At 43.5% G+C, this 19334-nt stretch overlaps 1 protein-coding gene across 4 annotated transcripts; it reads right to left on the reverse strand.

Annotated features, from left to right (window-relative positions):
- Positions 1-304: 304 nt before the first annotated feature.
- Positions 305-16481, reverse strand: GCSAM (germinal center associated signaling and motility). 4 transcript variants are annotated; one of them, XM_040484486.1, is made up of 6 exons: positions 16325-16481; positions 8714-8758; positions 7675-7721; positions 5462-5490; positions 4333-4567; positions 305-644 (listed from the first exon to the last, which is right to left on the reverse strand). In XM_040484486.1, exons 1-6 carry the CDS (start codon positions 16351-16353, stop codon positions 541-543), a joined length of 489 nt encoding a protein of 162 aa, XP_040340420.1. In that variant the 5' UTR covers positions 16354-16481; the 3' UTR covers positions 305-540. The 4 variants fall into 4 exon arrangements, with proteins under 4 accessions (XP_040340420.1, XP_040340418.1, XP_040340422.1 ...); XM_040484484.1 differs by having other exon boundaries at positions 4333-4570; XM_040484488.1 differs by lacking the exon at positions 8714-8758.
- Positions 16482-19334: the final 2853 nt, after the last annotated feature.

Raw genomic sequence — 19334 nt, forward strand, 5'->3', positions numbered from 1 at the left:
GATCTCTCGGTCCGTGAGTTCGAGCCCCGTGTTGGGCTCTGAGCTGACAGCTCGGAGCCTGGAGCCTCTTTCAGATTCTGTGTCTCCCTCTCTCTGACCCTCCCCCGTTCATGCTCTGTCTCTCTCTGTCTCAAAAATAAATAAACGTTAAAAAAAAATTTAAAAAAAAAAGAGAAACCGATCTTTTCTGGAAGTCACTTAGGGACAGGAAAGAGACAGCCAGATCAGTGGGATGTGCCGCTTCTCCTATTCCCAAGAAAAATTCTACCCATGTGTCCAATTCTTTTTTGCCTCTCAATTTAACTTAGTTCTGTAGATTTTTTTTTTTAATGTGCTTTGCAAACAATTACGAGACCGATTACAAGAAAAGAAGCTGCTGGTCTTGTTAGGCATTGAGACTCTGCACAGACCAAGTGGGAAACAGCAGGAAAAAAACAGCCCGGTGTGAAAAATAAAGACAAACTGTAGGGTTGTGGGCAGTCAGAGAAACGAGTGGTCAGCATACACCAGTGGGGTTTGAATAAATAGATTTGCTTTCCTTTACACGTGTTTGTGTCTTCTGAGGATGAGGTTCACGTTTTGTCTTTTCTCTTTTAGATGTGGGCTCTGCGTGGACTCCTGCTCCATCCAGAGTCTGGTCAGTGCTGAGAAAAACGAGAGAAGTCTCTCTGAGCCTTCCCTTCTCTGCTCCCGTTACTGTTTCATTGCTTTAAAATAACTAATTCATGCTGTCACCGCGCTGATGGCAGTGGTGTCCTCAGACATCCTTTCACCTTTCGGTTATCGTTAGAGACCATGTATTCTTAGCCTCAGAAGGTAGTCCCCTCATCGTCTATTTAGGAAACCGAGGTCTGGAGAGAGTGAAGAGTGAGGTTAGTGTTCCACCATTTTGGGGGGCAAAGTCCAGCCCATGGGACAACTGCACACCATCAGTGGCCTCCGACTTTGGCAGGCACCCCAAGGTCCTGCTCAGTTCAGGCTTGGCTGATGTCTGGGAAGCCACAGAGAGCACAGGCGGTGAGGGGGGAAGGGATGGGTTGACAGGTGTCACCATCAGACTGTAGAAGACTCTCTGGGATGGTAAAGACCACTCAGTGCTTCCCCAAGTGCCTTGCAAAAAGCACCCTCTGTCTAAAAGGGGGAAGAACTTATACTGACCCATTTAACAGATGGCAGAACTGAGGTATGCTCAGATCAAATGACTTTCAAGTTGCTTTCTGAACACAAGAGGCTGGCTTGAAAAAGAACAGAGTCAGAGAAATGTGAGCAGAATCTCCTTCTCTCTGAAGACTCCTGCAGTAACCTGGGGACTCATCTGTCCTGTTCTACCTATGCCCTTCCATTCCTGCGAGTATTCGAAGCACCCGTCACCTGCGGTTGTCCTAAAAATGTCAGCGTTTGCATTTATTGTCAACGGTAGATTTTCCTGACCCTGCCCTTTTCTTGTACCTCTCTTCTGTTCTGAATAAGAATTTACTCACGGGTTAAGGGATTATTTATAGATGCTACTCTGAACATAAAACGGAAACCACCAAACCTGCAGTGACTGTATAAAATGTGCCCCTGTGTACTGGCCATGTACAGGTGTGAGACCGGCAAGGGGGAAGGGAGTTTTCTGATTATATCTGTGCTCCCTCAAGGAGCAGTTTAGATCTTCAACCTCAGTATCTTATCCAGAACACAGGAATTCTTTCCCTGATGGATGACCTCTACAACCTAAATTGTGTAACATATTGTGTGTGTGTGTGTGTGTGTGTGCGCGCATTTTCAGGAAAAAGGGCTTCACAGCTTTCATCAGCAATCCTGAAATCCATGGAAAACAGGATCAGCATTATATACAGACATAGTAGGGATTCCAAAGCCCTCCCAAAGGGCTCTCCTGCTCAAATATAATTCCCTTTTGTAATCCCTCTAAATGTCACCATAAGAACAAATTTCTTTGGTTAAGCATTTATGCTTAATGTATTGCTGATAAAAAGTGTATACTATTTGGGACAAATAATACTTTCACGGATAAGACTCAAATTTGTATAACTTCCATTGTACTAAAAAGTTATAAACCGGTCAACTTCAGTAAAGGTCCAAAGTCCAAATGAAAAATTCCAGTATAAAACCCAGCGATTGTGTTTCTCTCCCTGGAGGAGAGCTGGGTGACCCTGATCATCAAGCACATCAACACGTGATTTTCCTCAGACATCGTGAAGTTTTTTTGTTTCTCTTTGCTCTTTGAGATATTTATTCAGGGTCTGTGGTAAATCAACTACATACATTAGATGCAGCCCTCCTGTTGATGGGTGTTAAAGCTGAGCCTTCAAGTTACATGCTCAAGGTCCTAGAGGGAGAAGGAGGTAGAACCAGGATTTGAATCATTGATTATCTGACTCTAATGTCCACACTCTTTCCCCTAAGTGAACCCTGGCCAAGGGTCAAAGTTAGAGTTCCATGTGAGAGAACTTTGCTGAAAACAGGAAGTTAGCAGAGGACAAGATGCCCAGATGTGATTGGCTCTTAGCTGAAGCCCACCAACTGGCTGAAGTCTCAGCAAACCTGTGTTGGCACATCCAGCCTCATGGGACCAGATTTATTATCCTCATTGGCATTTAGCACATTTTAAATAGCAGTTATTTAACCTTGGTTAGTTTTGGGGCCAAAACAGTGATTAAACACATAACATATCCACTACCTTGTCAACAAACTTCTTGCTGTTTTAACATCCCTAAAATTAGGACAATGGCCGTGGCTTAAAACAAGAAGTTGAGAACACAGGTGTGAATATAGAAATAGGCTAATTTGCTAATTATTCTTGGTCTCATATAAATTGTGGTTTAATATTTTCATGCCAGTTTACTGGTATCAGCTCTTATGAGTTACAAAACCCAAACACATTTGTGTTGAGTTTCTCTCCAAATATGATCATTTAGGCCTGGGGTCTGCAAACTTTTTTTTTTTTCCTGAACAGGGCAAAAAAAATAAATATTTTTGGCTTTGCAGGACCTCAGTGTGTGTCAACAACGACTCAGGTCTTCTGTGTTTGAGCAGCCATAGACAGTATGAACATGTATAAGCATGGCCGTGTTCCAATAACAATTTACTTATTTAAAAAAAAAAGGCACTAGGTCAGGTTTGGCCTGTGGGCCACAGTGTACTGACCCCTGTTTTAGGGAGTAGACAGAATTCTAGGAACAATGAGAAAAAAATTAGGAAAAATAATCAGAACATACAGAGAAAGGCTCATTGGAGAAGGGGTATGTGTGTGGGGGGTGTTATTTTTCCCATGTAGACATTTTATTATTATTTTATACATGACATATGAATTAATCCACATATACACCATACAGTTAAATAGAGGCTTTTCTATGTAGTATGTTGGAAGAGTGTGGAATCGGGAGCCAGGAAATCGGGCTCTGGATAAAGTTCTGTCAGTAACTTGCAAAGTTGCATTGGCCTACTTATCCTCTCTGAGCAAAAAAGGGATGGTGGTATTAGAGTGTCTCCATAGGTCTTTCTACTCTACCATGCTCTAATGCTATGATTTTCTTATTAAGATATTTCTAGGGAGAAATACAAGGTTTAAAATATGGATTAAAATTATACTAAAAATTATATAAAAACCTGGCCTAGAACTTACTGATTCAACCCATGTAACCGACAAAGCCATGAGGGCCAACAAGTCAAAGGACACTATGCAAAGACCATCGCTGAGTGGTATGGAGTGAGAGGAACGCACCCAGCCTCCCCCTCCTCCCCCTGCCCCCTGAAGGCTCCAGGTGAAGAGTTGGGTCCACGTGTGGAATGAGTGGACCCCCCTGGCATGCTTAGTATGATGGGTAATGTTTCCTTGTGACTTCAGGAGGTAATTATGTAGACATTTTATGAGAAGAACCTGGACACAGGAGCAGACTCTTTGTGATGCTCCCAGCTGTAGAAGACCAAGAAGCCCCTCCCACCACTGAGCAAAGCAGCCAATTCCCAAAGCCATTTGGAATCAAAGATGGCCACTCCCTTCTCAAAGAGTGGTGTTTAGGATAAGTGGTTGGTCTTTGTAGGATGAATATTGAGTAGGATCTAAGGATCCCTGTGGTTTGTAAACCACATTCTGCAGAGATCCCTGTAGAAAGGGGTGGCGTGTGTGTGTGTGTGTGTGTGTGTGCCCATGCGTGTGCCCCTTAAGGGCTCTGTGCCCCATGCCTGCTTCAACCAGATCTCTATACCCCCAGCTTTTATTTACTGGTAATTAGACAAGTTCTGGTCTATTTCATTTTAAACAAGAAACCCGAATCTCAGAAGGTAACATAGGTGGATGTGGCTGACGCAGGGAGTGGAAGATTTTACCAGGAGTGACAAGTTCATATTCATCTTCTGGGGAGGGCAAATGCCTTGGGGAGGAAGGCACATGGAGAAGTGCATACGAAGTCTCAGTTCTTCTCAAGAACTCCCTGGGTCTCTTGGCGTTGGGGGAAATGTTCTCATAGTATGCCCCAGAGATCCCTGATGACCTTCTTCCGAGGACGCTGTGATTGATGAGGGTGTAGGAGAGATCTTCTAAGGAGCTCTGGTCAGCATTATCCTGCTAGTGAAAGAAGAGCCTCATCAACAGTGGGTTTCTTGCCATTCCCTTTATACTCTAGGCTCAACCCAGACCTGACCCTGGGCAAAGTCTGTCTTCCATGACCATCTTTCCCCCCATCTCTTAGATGTTTTTCCTAAATGGCTGTCCCTACTCCAACCCCTAGCCCAGGCCACCAGAGAGCTCATGCTTTCTGGAGTATTCTGCCTACTCAGGCATGTCTTCTCTGCTCCATGTTCCAGAGTGACCCCTGACCACTCCGTGTAATTCCCAAATCTCAGGCCCTGAAGGCAGCCTATTCATACATAACAGAACAATCTGAGGATACCTTCACTTGGCTGGGTTATGATATTTAACCACTCATTCTAGAGACTTTGGCATTATTAAAAAGGGATACCACTCAAGAGAGGTTCCTAGTCAGCGGCATCTCAGGAGATAAAAAGCAAAGCAGCAAATCTAAGAGGGAGAGCCTGGATCTGGGACGGAGGCTTGGTTTTGAATCATGTCTTTGCCCCTCTTGTCAGTTGTCTGGCTTTGGGAGAATATCACTCAATCTCTCAGTTTTCTCATTTGTAAAACAGAGGAAATCATAGTGCCAATCTTAGAGGGTTGCTGTAACAGTTACGTGGACACTACAGGCAAAGCCCTCAGCACACTGGTGCCAACAAAGGACTCCGTATATATTAGTTCCTTTCAATAAGACGTATAACAACAGTGGTGGCGGCTGCTGCTGCCCTCGGGCCCCATACAGGGTCCTGGGCTAGCAAGCATTGGCACCTAAAGTTTTTCTTTCATATCGAGCTTTGAAGGGGTCTTGGAGGCCAACTTCTGCCATCCGGGGTGTCCGCATTTCCGCCATCATCTCAGAAAAAGGTTCAGAGATGTTTGCATTACCTGGATGGGAGCAGATGACATTTCTGTATCTGGAGAAAGAAAATACACTCAATGAATTTCAGGTCACGGGGAGATTTGAGGACAGAGGATGGGGAGTGGTGGGGCAAACACTCGGATATAAGCAGCCAGAGAGCCACATGATAGCCCATCAGGCTATCCTGACCTGCAGCACACCCCTGGGGAGTGACGGCACTATCTAAACAAGATACAGCAGAGCCGTGCTGGGGCTGAGAGGCTGCATGGAGGGAAACACATTCGGTGGGGTATTGGAAAGGAAATCACAATTCCCTCCATCCCTCATACAAAATTCATCGCAGACCCGCCCTGTACCAGGTACTGTGGAGACCAAGAAAAATCAGAAACATTTCCTGTCCTCAAGGGGCTCACGGGCTAGCGTAGGGGACAGACCAGGGCCTCAGAGGATCCACAATGCAAAGGAGGGCTGTGGTGTCTATGCAGGTGAGGGGATGGCCGTCATGCGGGGGCTGGTGTTCAAGAAAAGCTTGACAGAAGGAAACTCTCTCTCTCTTTCTTTCTTTTTTTTTTCTTTCTTTTTTTTTATTTGAAGAGGCAGAGAAAGAGCATGAGTGGGGGAGAGGGCAGAGGGAGAGAGAGAATTTTAAGCAGGCTCTATGCCTACGTAGGGACCCAACTCAAGGCTTGACTTGGGGCTTGACTTGGGCTTGATCCCACGACCGAGGCATGATGACCTGAGCTGAAATCAAGAGTTGGATGCTCAACGAAGAGAGCCACCCGGGTGCCCCTTCAGAAGCAAACTCTTAAATTGAACCTTCCCATTCCTGAATTTGCTAGCAGATACAAACAAAAGCAGGCCAGTTTATCAAAAACCAGTTTATTTAAAACCAACTGGCTCTGGCCCCTCAGTAAAGAGACAAATGGACTTGCTCCCCCTTCACAAACACATCAGCTCGATCAGCAAACGTGAGCTTTCCCACGGAAGCTGCATGGTGCCATCCTACACAGAAGGTGGGTAAGCCCTTGCAGGCCACTTGATTTATTATTATGGATTTGCATTTCCTCAGTACTGACATCCCGGATGCTCCTATCTCCATAAATTCCCATGGCCATCTAGGACGTCCCTGATTATCACTACAAAAAAAGTCTCCGAGGGGTGCCTGTGTGGTTCAGTCGGTTGAGCGTCCGACTTCAGCTCAGGTCATGATCTCAGGGTTCATGGGTTCGAGCCCCGTGTCAGGCTCTGTGCTAACAACTCAGAGCCTGGAACCTGCTTCGGATTCTCTCTCTCTCTCTGCTCCTCCCCCACTCACGCTCTCTCTCTGTCTCTCAAAAATAAAAAAGTAAACATAAAAAAAATTAAAAAAAAAAAAAGAAAGAAAAGCCTGCAAGTTTTGGCATTAGAGGTCTTATTTCTACCGGGTTTGGCTCTGATGGAGATTGGGGTTTCCAGGAACCCATGATTCCCCTGGTGACGCTAGGGATGGGAGGGCCATATTATTCCTTTTTCATACTTTACAAAACTAGTTGATAAGACTCAGAGTGAATGAATTAGGCTCCGCTCTTTCAACCCAGGAAGGCAAAGTCAAAACTCCTTCATTTTTCTTCTTTAGAAATCCAGTGGTCTGTCCTCATGCCTATGCTTTCTCTCTTTCTCACACGTGATGCTATTCGCTACCCTCTCCTTCTCGAATTCCTTCTTCTTGGCTTCAGTCCTGTTCTGTCTCCAGAGACCGTTGCCTCACCTCCTAAGTGATCTTCCAGCATCTGTTCTTGCCACTCCCTGACACAATTAGTTCTCTGCACAGCCACCCAGGCGATGTCTTTTAAGGCTAACACCATCACACCCACCCTTCTTTAAAATAGTCCTGCGGTTCTCAAGACAAAAGCCCCAGTCCTAAGCTTGACCACAAGGCCATGCCCCTCCTGAGTGCTCTCTGTGCCCGCGCCGGCCTCCTTGCAGTCTCTTGGAAGCACCTGGCACCTCTAGCTCTCCAGTTATTGTTCCCAGTTAACCCCTTCAGCTTCCAGACCTCAGGGAGATATGGAGTCACCAGCTCCTGATTCAATGAGTTCACAGTCTAGTGGAGACGGAGACCAGCAACTGGACAAATGACTCAGACCGATGTGGAAGGTATTACACTGGAAATAATGCCCAGGGAGCTTTGGAAGCGTGGGGAAAGGGCAGTTGGAAATGTAAGTCTGTCAAAGGTAGCAAAGAGAAAGCAATGACTTACTCTCCTTATCGGAATCCGGCTTTGCTTCAAAACCGTGTGTTTTTTTCCTGAAAAAAGAGAAGGAAAGAAAATTGGTTCAGTGTTCAGCAACTCTCCAAGGAAATTACACTCAACTCTAAAACCTTATCTTTGAGTCTTTCATTTGTTAAAGGTATACCCCCTTCAGCATAGAGGCAAATGAAGATAGATAAAAAGAAAAAGGAAGGATAAGATCAAGGAGAAATCTACACCTTTGTGTGTGTGTGTCTTTCTCCTCCCTTCTCCTTTTTCTAAGGCTGAGGTGGAATTGGTTTATAAATGGAGAACCATGATGATGTTATAGGTAACTATTTGGGGGATGTTTTCTTCTAACAAAATCTCAATTTCTTTTATATCATGTGAGATAAGGAGGCAAGATTATTTCCAGCTCCAACCCCAAGTTCAGTCTGTGATCTCCAAGCAAACAAGCAAACAGCTCCCATATGAACACAGAGGTAACTGCTCTGTAGAGATGATGCCCCCACCCCAGAAAAACACAGTATAAATGTAATGGATGCTCCTTATCATCTCCAGAGATGATGACATATACTCCAAGGAGCATGACTGTGTGTTCTGCTTTGCTTAGATGGCCTAGTTAACATCCTTATCAGTCATTTAGGGACCCTAAACTATTTTTAGGGTCTCTTTCACTCTCAAAGCTTTCTCAGTGCAGAGGATGAATTATATGACCACCCTGGCTGTAAGGGACAGAAATGTATGCTTCTGTACATGGGGATTCCGGGGCTAGCAGTGGGATTCAAGGGTCTTTCTCTGCATTGTAGCCAGTTTAATTTTTGCTTCTGAGGCTTTCCTGTTTGAGGAGCGCTTATCAAGACTATTGTTCCTGTTTCTCACCAAACTCAAATTGTCACTTCCCTGACTGACTCTCAGATGACTGTGTCCGGGTAGTGACAGGCTTCCACTGTGGCCACAGACAGTGGGCAGTTACAGGTGATTTAAAGCAAATACCACATTGAAACCACACTTAGGGAAATAACTCATGAAATAATTCTCCACTCACCACGGAAGGCAGAGACAACCTTCAGCAATGTAGCAGTCCCAGCATCTAAAATAACAGATGACACAAATCACAATGTTGGTTTCTGCAGCTTTGTTAGGTGACTCTCTTCCCTTTGCCATTTCTGTGAAAAACCTTTTTTCTTACCCCAAGACAGTATTTATTGTAGATGACTTGGACACATTTAGCATGCTAGACTGACTCCTTCCTTCCAGGACATTAACTGACCTTTTGAAATATGAAGATGATGCTTATCAACTCCTAATCAGGGAAGGGACTTTCGGCTGTATTCCCAGCAAAGGGAAAGGGCTTGCTCATGACTGATTTTAATGATTTGCTTGGACTCTTGTGATGAAGGACACGTGAGTTATCTCTAGGAAATCAAGGTATAAGTACATGGACATTTTAGAGATTTCTTTCAGGTATAGGTTATGTAAGAGTTCTACAGCACTCTGAATTTCTCCGATTTATACCATATTATAATTGTTCTTTTGAAAAAAAAAAAAAAACCTCAAAACAACACGGGCCCAAAATGGTGTCACTTAGACTGAGTCCCCAAACTGGTGCTTAATCCATACAATTCCTGGGGGGGGGGGCACAATTGATTGAGGGACAGAGAGAGAAAGAATCCCAGGAGGGGAAGAAGGAGAGAGAGAGAGGAGAGTGGGGAGAGAGAGAGGGAGAGAAATTGGGCTCACTCGAAGTGGAGATCGTGTTTTACTCAAAGTGGGTCTTGGGCTCACCGGATGTGGGACTTGAACTCACAGACTGTGAGATCATGACCTGAGCCAAAGTCAGATGCTTAATGACTGAGCCACACAGGTGCCCTTTAATATATAATTTAATTGCAGTTTCAACCTCCTCCAGAAATGTAGTCTTAACCCGTCAGCCAGGAGTTCTTTAATCTATGCCAATGAGCCTGTCACTTGGGCCCTCTCCATCCCCCCAAAAAAGTGAGATAATCTGCCTGATAAAGACACGTTGTTTTTCCCCTTAGAAAGTGGCCTCGCCTGGAATAATTCTTTTTTTTTTTTTTTTTTTTTTTTTTAGAGGTAGAGAGAAAGAACGTGCTTAAGGCAGGGGAGAGGGAGGGATGAAGGGAGAGGGAGAGAGAATCTTAGGCAGGCTCAATGCCCAGGGCAGAGGCCCACATGAGGCTCCATCATGAACTGATCCAAAATCAAAAGTTGGATGCTTAACCAGCTGAGCCACTCAGGCACCCCGAGAAATAGTTCTTTTCTTTTGCTAATAACTTTTAAAAAATGTTTTATTATTATATTTATTTTGAGAGAGATAGAGCATGAGAGGGGAAGGGGTAGAGAGAGAGGGGGAAGAGGATCTGAAGCAGGTTCCATGATGACAGCAGAGAGCCCGACTCGGGGCTTAAACTCGCAAACCAGGAGATCATGACCTGAGATGAAGTCAAAAGCTTAACCAACTGAGCCACTGAGGTACCCCGCTAATAACTTTTTTAAAATTTAGTTTTCTTCACTTTATTATTCTTTTTAAATATTTACTAATTTATTTGAGAGAAAGAGAGAGGGAAAGAGAAAATCCTAAGCCGGCTCCACGGGGTCAGCACAGAGCCTGACTCAGGGCTCGATCCCACAAACCGTGAGATCATGACCCGAGTCGAAATCAAGAGTCAGTCACTTAACTGTCTGAGCCGCCCAGGTGGTCCTAATTCCCATCCTTCTTCTATAAAAGCCTTCCATTTTGTGTAACTCCTTGGAGAGCCTCTCAACTTGCTAGATGAAGTGTTGCCTGACTAATGAATTGTTTTTTTTTTTGTTTTTTGTTTTTTTTATTTTTTTTTATTTTTGGGACAGAGAGAGACAGAGCATGAACGGGGGAGGGGCAGAGAGAGAGGGAGACACAGAATCGGAAGCAGGCTCCAGGCTCTGAGCCATCAGCCCAGAGCCTGACGCGGGGCTCGAACTCACGGACCGCGAGATCGTGACCCGGCTGAAGTCGGACGCTTAACCGACTGCGCCACCCAGGCGCCCCTAATGAATTGTTTAATAAAGACGACTAGGTTTTCAAATTTACTCGGTTAAATTTTGTTATTTAACAGTTCATTTGTTGACATCCTACACTAGAACATTAGTGTCATAGAGCTGGGGACCATATTTATTTGCCAGCACATGCCACAGTATGGAGCACACAGTAAATCTATTTTCCATAAGTATTTCATAAAGGAATGAGTAGCCAAGTACAGAGCATCTCTAACTGGCTCAGATCCTCAAATCTACCTCCTTGATTCAAGGCATAGGTAAATCAACAAGACTTGTGATCTATTTTATGGCAGAAAGGCCCAGGATCTTTTTGTGGTCAGATATCCAGCCTGAAGTCTAAGTATCATTCTGGGCATCTTTCTGAATTTGAGTCATAGTCAGCTACCTACATAGTTAAATGTGAGGGTCCTTTATAAAGTACTGCGTGTACCAGTAACACTATGTAAAGTGTAAAATGTCACTCAGAGATATCATCCCTAGTGATCTTCCCAAGGAGTTCCCTTGGAAAGGGCAGGAGAGGAGAAGCTGTGGGCGTCACCACGGCTGAGTGTTCTGACAACCCCTCGGGTCTATGTACCATCAGAAATTGGGGGCTGAAAGGCATTGGCTGTAGTTATTCCTCCCCTTTGGGCTACTTTCGGCCATTTGTTTACATCTCCTGTTTCTGTGGCTAAAGAAACGCTAGAAGGAAACCAAGGAATCTCACCAATTGCTAAGAAATCTGGTTCACGGAGCAGATTTGGAAGATGAGAAAAGACACTCAAGTTTGAATTACTCAGTCAGTGTCTCTGGAAACCTTGAGCCAGTTTCTTCATCGGTAAAATGAAGAAACTTCCCCTGCTTACCTCATGGAATTGTAAGGGTTAAATAAAGTTAAATGCGGGCAAAAGTTATTTTTAAACTGGTTATTTCCCCCACTCAACTTTTCTGTAACATATTCTTGCCCTTCGGCTTGGATGCTTTGGTCTGGGATGGGTTCAGAGAACCTCCCTGAAGGAGGCCAGATGCATCTCTATGACACCAGGCTGTGTGCCAGCAATTCCAGGCTCCTGTCTCTTACACAAAACTTCTCTGGCCCCCTGGTCCACCCAGTCTCTCCCTTGTTATAATGGCCATGGCCCTTCTGGTCTGTTTCATTCTTTGGACTGTGTGCTTTGACATATGTCCAATGATATCCCCCAAATATGTGACTCTGAGCTTGCACTGAAGAAATGTATGCTGCTGGGGGCGGGGGGAGTCTTTGGGCGTCTAATTCCTAACAGAAGCTTTGGCTCAGTGGTAGCTTTTTAACTGATATTCTTTCAAAAGCTTCTCCTGAAACCATAGGAAAAGTGCAGATAACTCTATGGGCCACAAAACAACTGGTTTTGCCACCCTTTGAGATTCTTGGACCCCGAGACACTAGTTTCATATTTGAGTGATTGCCTGACACTCAAAGGGAGTAGTCAGAAGAGTCTTGGTTTAACAGCATCAGGATAATTGCAAGTGTCTCTCTCCACAAACCTTTCAACAATCGTGATGATGTGGGAGATGTGGTCATCTCAGAAATAGAAACTTTGAGCTTCAAATGGAATGGCCAGGATGGAGCTTGAGCACAAAGGGACTTGAGTTAAATGAACAGAGACAGCAGGAAATAGCAATCTTATTTCTAGTTGCTGGGGATCACACTAGGTTCCTAGTACATCTCCTCTCCAAAGGTTCAAAGTGTTTTTGTCTTCTCTTCACATTTACTGTTATTACAACTGATGCTGGGTCTAAGTAAGGTGCTCCGTGTGGAGTATGTGAAGTTCAGGACCTGATAGACTTCACTCTTCATGGGCAAAGGCCGGGAGATTTCTTGGATTTGTTCTCACCTGGATGTTCTCTGTTTGAAGGTATGATTTTCCAGACCAGGTTATCTTATGAGTATTCTGTTGCCCCCTAAAACCCAATCTATCAGGAATGAGCTAAGTACTTCCTTTCCAGGCTTCCCACTTTAATTCACAAGTTTTCCAACCGCCATTTGTGTGTAGCCCCAGAATCGCCTCAGCTTCTGCTTGTTGCCCTCAGATCTGTTCACAGCCCCTCCTCAATGTACATGGAAGCCTTTTATTTGACATTTTCTCCATTGCCATGGCAACAGCCCACCAACATTCTCCAACAACCTCCATACACAACCAGTCCTAAATCATTTGTTCCCACATGGCCAGGATTCCTTATGGTGACCATGAGAGTATCAGTATATAGAGAAGTCTATCTGCTGGGCACAACATTCAGGACTGTATACAGGGATGGGGAAGGGTACTGGCTTTGTCTCATGTAAATCATCATCTTTTACAGCACCAAGGCTGAGAACAGGGGACAAGAGGAGAAAAAAGGATTAAATAAAGAAAAATCTATTCATTGTTTGGGTTAGGTTTCTTCTGTATAATCATTTTTTTCCATTTGTGGAGAATTGAGAGTATAGAGAAAAAGAAACTAAAAAATACTACTTATGTTTGTTTATTACTTTCTCTCAACCTCTCTCTCTCTCTCCACAAACACACACACACACACACACACACACACACACACACACACTTACTACATGTATGTAACACATGCATTGTATATATTTCATTTAATCTCAGACTAAATCCATGAGGTAGATATAATGATTCTATTTTTTTTTTTACCAATGAGAAAACTAAGGCTGAAAATGTTAAGCAACTTGTCTGAGAACTACCAGTCAGTAAGTAAGACTCTGAGCTCCTCTCATAGAGAACTAGGTTCTCTCACTCTGCTCAGTGAGGGTGGGGGTGGGATTTCCATGGCTTTTGTAACAAATCCGGTCTGGAGAACCATGATGAGGGTGTGCTGATTGGATGGTGAAGTTGAAAATCACATCCCAGTAAATGTAAATATAAGACTTTAAAAAATTATATTAAGGGAGACATTTTATTTATTTTTATTTTTTTAAGATTTTTGATTTTAAGACGGGGTGTGTGGATGCACAGAAAGTGAGAGACAAAATCCTGACATAGGGCTCTACCCTGTGAACCATGAGATCATGACCTGAGCCTAAATCAAGACTCCTGGATGCTTAACTGATGGAGCCACCTGGACACCTCTAAGGGAGATATTTTAAATTAGCATGGAAATGAAGTTGCTGAGGCAACTGATTAACTACTTGGGAAAAAAATGTGTGTGTGTGTGTGTGTGTGTGTGTGTGTGTGTATTTGACACCATATAGTGAATGTATGGGGCTGCATGTAAAGCAATAAAACAAACAAAAAATTATACTGTGGATTTGTCTTAAGAAAGGGAAAGAATTTTAAGCATAAATTGGTAGAAAACAAGATTTCTAGATTTAATTGTTATGTTTAAGAAATAGTAAGCAAACAGGGGTGCCTGGTGGCTCAGTCAAACATCTGACTTTGCCTAAGGTCCTGATCTCATGGTTCATGAGTTTGAGCTCCACATTGGGCTCTGTGATGTCAGCACAGAGCCTGCTTCAGATCCTCTGTCTCCCTCTCTCTTTGCCCCTCCCCCCTACGCTTTCTCTCTCAAAATAAATAAACATTTAAAAAAATAGTAAGCAAACATAAAATATCTGCATGGCATGAGATATACAGAAAAAATATTTTTTGTAATAAGAGAAAAAGGCTAATTTCTTCAAAGTACAAATAGCTTGTATTAGCAATAAAACAAAGTAGACCATACCTATCAAAATAACACCAGCATTCTTCACAGAACTAGAATAAATAATCCTAAAATGTGTATGGAACCAGAAAAGACCCCGAATAGCCAAAGCAATATTGAAAAAGAAAACCAAAGAGGGAGGCATCATAATCCCAGACTTCAAGCTCTATTAGAAAGCTGTAATCATCAAGACAGTATGGTCATGGCACAAAAATAGATGCTCAGATCAATAGAACAGAATAAAGAATCCAGAAATGGACCCATAAACGTATGGCCAACTAATCTTTGACAAAGCAGGAAAGAATATCCAATGGAATAAAGACAGTCTCTTCAGCAAGTGGTGTTGGGAAAACTGGACAGTGATATGTAGATAAATGAACCTGGGCCATTTTCTTACACCAGACACAAAAATAAACTCAAAATGGATGAAAGACCTAAATGTAGGCCAGGAAGCCATCAAAATCCTCGAGGAGAAAGTGGCAAAAACCTTTTTGATCTTGGCTGCAGCAACTTCTTATTCAACACATCTCCAGAGGCAAGGGAAACAAAAGCAAAGATGAACTACTGGGACCTCATCAAAATAAAAAACTTCTGCACAGAGAAGGAAACAATCAGCAAAACTAAAAGGCAACCAATGGAATGGGAGAAGATATTTGCAAATGACATATCAGATAAAGGGTTAGTATCCAAAATCTATAAAGAACTTCTCAAACTCAACACTCAAAAAAAAACACAAATAATCCAGTGAAGAAATGGGCAAAAGACATGGACAGACATTTCTCCAAAGAAGACATCCAAATGGCCAACCGACACATGAAAAAAATGCTCAACATCACTCATCATCAGGGGAAAACAAATTAAAAACACAATGAGATACCACCTCACACCTGTCAGAATGGCTAACATTAACAACTCAGACAACAACAGATGTTGGCCAGGATGCAGAGAAAGAGGAACACTTTTGCACTGCTGGTGGGAATGCAAATTGGTGCCGCCACTCTGGAAAAAAGTATGGAGGTTCCTCAAAAACCTAAAAATAGAACTACCCTACAACCCAGCAATTGCACTACTAGGCATTTATCCAAGGGCTACAGGTGTGCTGTTTCAAAGGGACATATGCACCCCCATATTATAGCAGCACTATCAACAATAGCCAAAGTGTGGAAAGAGCCCAAATGTCCATCGATGGATGAATAGATGAAGAAGATGTGGTATATATATACAATGGAGTATTAATCGGCAATCAAAAAGAATGAAATCTTGCCATTTGCAACTATGTGGATGGAACTGGAGGGTATTATGCTAAGCGAAATTAGTCAGTCAGAGAAAGACATACATTGTATGACTTCACTCGTATGAGGACTTTAAGAGACAAAACAGATGAACATAAGGGAAGGGAAAGAAAAATAATATAAAAACAGGGAGGGGGACAAAACAGAAGAGACTCATAAATATGGAGAACAAACTGAGGGTTACTGGAGGGGCTGTGGGAGGGGGGATGGGCTAAATGGGTAAGGGGCATTAAGGAATCTACTCCTGAAATCATTGTTGCACTATATGCTAACTATCTTGGATGTAAATTAAAAAAAAAAAAAATAGTGGTGTCTTTGAGCTCCCTGCAGGTGTTGAGAGCTCAGGAGAACATCCCCTCCCAGCCCTCAGAAAGTTGTTCCATTTCTGAAGTCACGGTTGACTGCCCTGACTTCCCTTGATAAAGTCCTTCTGCCTGTCAGCTGTTCTCCACCAGCTGCTCGCACTGATTGTGGGGAGAAGGCCAAACCCATAAGGAATTGAACTTAGTGTCTGACACCTAAAGGCGCTTCATGTTTCTCAGTTCTTTACCCAGTTCCCTCCCCTCCCCAAAAAACCTCTTTTTCTCTTTCTGGCTGCGTTCCTCTGCCCCATCTCTCCTGCTTTCCCTTGGGGAGTCTGGACTCACCTGTTTTTCCTCAGCAGAGAGTTCCCCATTTTCTCAGGTCTCCTGGCGACTTCCCCTCAGCCAACCTGCAGCTCTAGCGAGGGCAGCTCCCTGACTTACAGGCTGCTGTGGAGCTCGGCCACCAGTGCAGAGAGCTGAGAGCTGAAATGAGAAGTGTTCCTCCCTGCAGCAGGGAGGAGGACCCCAGGAGGAGGAGAGTCTGAGGCGCACACATGAACAACTTCCTAAAATGTCAGAGATGGCAAAGGTGAGCAAATTATGCCACCCTAAGGTACGCCTCTTCAGTGTGTTGATTATTTTTTCCCCCAAAGTTTATTTATTCATTGTGAGAGAATGGGAGAGAGCATGAGCAGGGGAGAGGCAGAGAGAGAATCCCACGGAGGCTCTTGGCCCAGAGCATGGTGGGGGACTCAGACTTACAAACCGAGAGATCATGGCCTGAGCCGAAACCAAGTCCGATGCTTACACCACTGAGCCACCCAGGCACCCCTGGCATATTAGCTATTTTAAGCTGGCTATGACATGGGAAACAAAGGCAAAAGGATATGCAGATAAATTTAAGTTTCCTTAGAACCTGCAGCCATCGACAAACACTTGAGGCAGGCAGAGGATCATATTTCTCCAGGAACTCCTACTGCCGTAATGTTAAGGCTTTGCTAGAGGGAAAAACAACCTTAGCTTGACTGACAAAAGCGAGGCCTCCAGTATCCCTTGAGTCTTCTTCAGCATATGAAAATCCTTTGGAAACTTCCCCTTGCCTTTACCTTCCCCAACTCCAAAGTATATAATCAGTCCCTCCTCACAATCCTGGGGCAGATCTTCCTGCCCGTGGGTCTTTTCCCCACGTTTTAAGAAAATCACCTTTTTGCACCAAAGACATCTTAAGAATCCTTTCTTGGCTGTTGGCTCTGGACCCACACCCCCTGCAACTCCAAAATCACATCAGTTATTTTTAAGAAGCTTCAGACACAGGGACACCTGGGTGGCTCAGTCAGTGAAGCACCTGACTCTTGATTTCAGCTCAGGTCATGGTCTTGCAGTTTGTAAGTTCAAGTCCCACATCGGACTCTGTGCTGACAGCTTGGAGTCTGCTTGGGTTTCTCTCTCTCTCTCTCTCTCTCTCTCTCTCTCTCTCTTCTCTCTGTGTCTTGCTCCCCGCCTCCAAATAAATAAACTTAAAAAGAAACTTCAGACATAAAACAAGCTCTGAAAATCAAGTGGAAATTACCCAACTGCAACAGACATTTACATTTACAAGGGAAATCTCCAGGTGTAAGGGTGTCAGGTGGGGGGGGGGGGGACGCTAAATCTCCAGAAACTGTTACTAAGGCAGAAGGCAATTAAATCTGCATAGCAGCATTACCCTAGTTTACTGTGCATTTTCCTCCTGCTTGGACTCTCTACCCCAACATTTTCTTTTGTCTTTATCTGAAAATGGTATTTAAGGTTATGGCTCCAGTCATTTGGGGAAGTTACTTAGTTTCTCTGGGTCTCTCCCTTGTATATGGGAGATATACATGTTGTTCAATTTTGTTTTTCTCCCGTTAATTTGTCTCGTGTCAATTTAATTCTTAGGCCAGTCAGAATCGAGGATAAATTCTTCTGAAGGAATTGGGCTACTGGCCTTCACCAGAAGCCATTGGTCAATGAGAGCACTGAGCTCTGTGGAAGCCCTGTCTGCAATTACGGTCAGGCCATGGGAATTTTTCACTTCAGATTCCTAAATTTATTAAACCACTTTGTAGTCTTGGAAAAAAAAATCAAAGGGAACTTTGTTTTAAAGCAAGAAAAGTTTAACACAAACTAAGTCACCCCATGGACCAATAGAAAATATTAACAAAACATATATCTGATAAAAAGAATTTATCCAGAACTTACACAGAACTCTCAAAATTCACTAAGAAAACAAACACCCAATAACAAAATGGCCAAAATACTTGAACAGACATTTCACCAAAGAAAATACACAGATGGCAAATACATACATGAAAAAATGCTCAATACCATAGTCACTAGGGAACTGTAAATCAAACCACAACGCGGTACTTTTACACACTTATGTTAAAAAACGGAAGTCAATTGGGGCACCTGGGAGGCTCAGTCGGTTAACAGTCTTGATTTTTGGCTCAAGTCATGATCTCATGGTTTGTGAGTTTGAGCCCCGTGTTGGCCTCTGTGCTAATCGTGCTCCCCACTAACACTGCTTCGGATTCTTTGTCTCCCTCTCCCTCTCTCTGCCCCTCCCCTGCTCTCTCTCTCTCTCTCTCAAAATACATAAACTTTAAAAAAAAAAAAAAGAGGCTCAAACAAGTGAGTCTGAAGATTTAATTGGCTTTATAAGCGATTCATGAATTGGGCAGAATCCCATCCAGAGAGTAGAGAGACGCTCTGAGGAGCTGTGCAAAATGGAAGGTTTTTACAGAAGGAGGGTGGGGCAGGCACGTTATTAGCAAAAGAGAAGAAGGAAGTGTTTCAGGCAAGATCACTATCCCTTAGGGGGAAGACAGGGAGTCTCATTCGGTGGATTATCTCATTTTTTCCGGGATAAAGAGGGCCCGAGTGAGAGATTACTTCACTGATGTTGATCAGAAAATTCCTGATTTACCAGTTAAGATGTACATTTCTGGAGGAGGTTGAACCTGCAGTTAGGTATTAAGTCTCTGTTTGGTGACCTGGTAATTACTCAGGTAATGACATTTTGGGTCTGTGGTTTTCTTGCTAACACCTATTAGAATTTCTACCTTTGAAAAAAACCCAGAAAAATTGATAATACCAAGTGCTGACAAAGGATGCAGGGCTTTGAGAGGTCTCACGTATTGCTGATGGGAATGCCAAATGATTCAACCTTTTTGGAAAACAGCATGGTACTTTCTTATAAACATAAGCATAGCAGCATTATACAGCCTAGCGGTCCCACTCATAGGCAGTAACCTAAGTGAAATAAAAAATAAGATTTCTAAGAACGTGTTTGCAAATGTTTATAGCGGCTTTACTCAGAATTGCCCCTCAA

This window comes from Herpailurus yagouaroundi, unplaced genomic scaffold (assembly GCF_014898765.1).
Source record: "Herpailurus yagouaroundi ecotype Mexico unplaced genomic scaffold, PumYag 162, whole genome shotgun sequence".
In the NCBI taxonomy this organism is placed as follows: Eukaryota; Metazoa; Chordata; class Mammalia; order Carnivora; family Felidae; genus Herpailurus; species Herpailurus yagouaroundi.

What these genes read in the sequence shown, in the direction of transcription:
- GCSAM (XM_040484484.1), bottom strand. Translation starts at nt 16,353, where the DNA reads ATGGGGAACTCTCTGCTGAGGAAAAACAG. An exon ending in GGTTGTCTCTGCCTTCCGTG is followed by an intron (nt 7,722 to 8,713) that starts GTGAGTGGAGAA and finishes CTCTTTTTTCAG; the next exon opens with GAAAAAAACACACGGTTTTG. An exon ending in ATATGAACTTGTCACTCCTG is followed by an intron (nt 645 to 4,332) that starts GTAAAATCTTCC and finishes CGTTTTTCTCAG; the next exon opens with CACTGACCAGACTCTGGATG.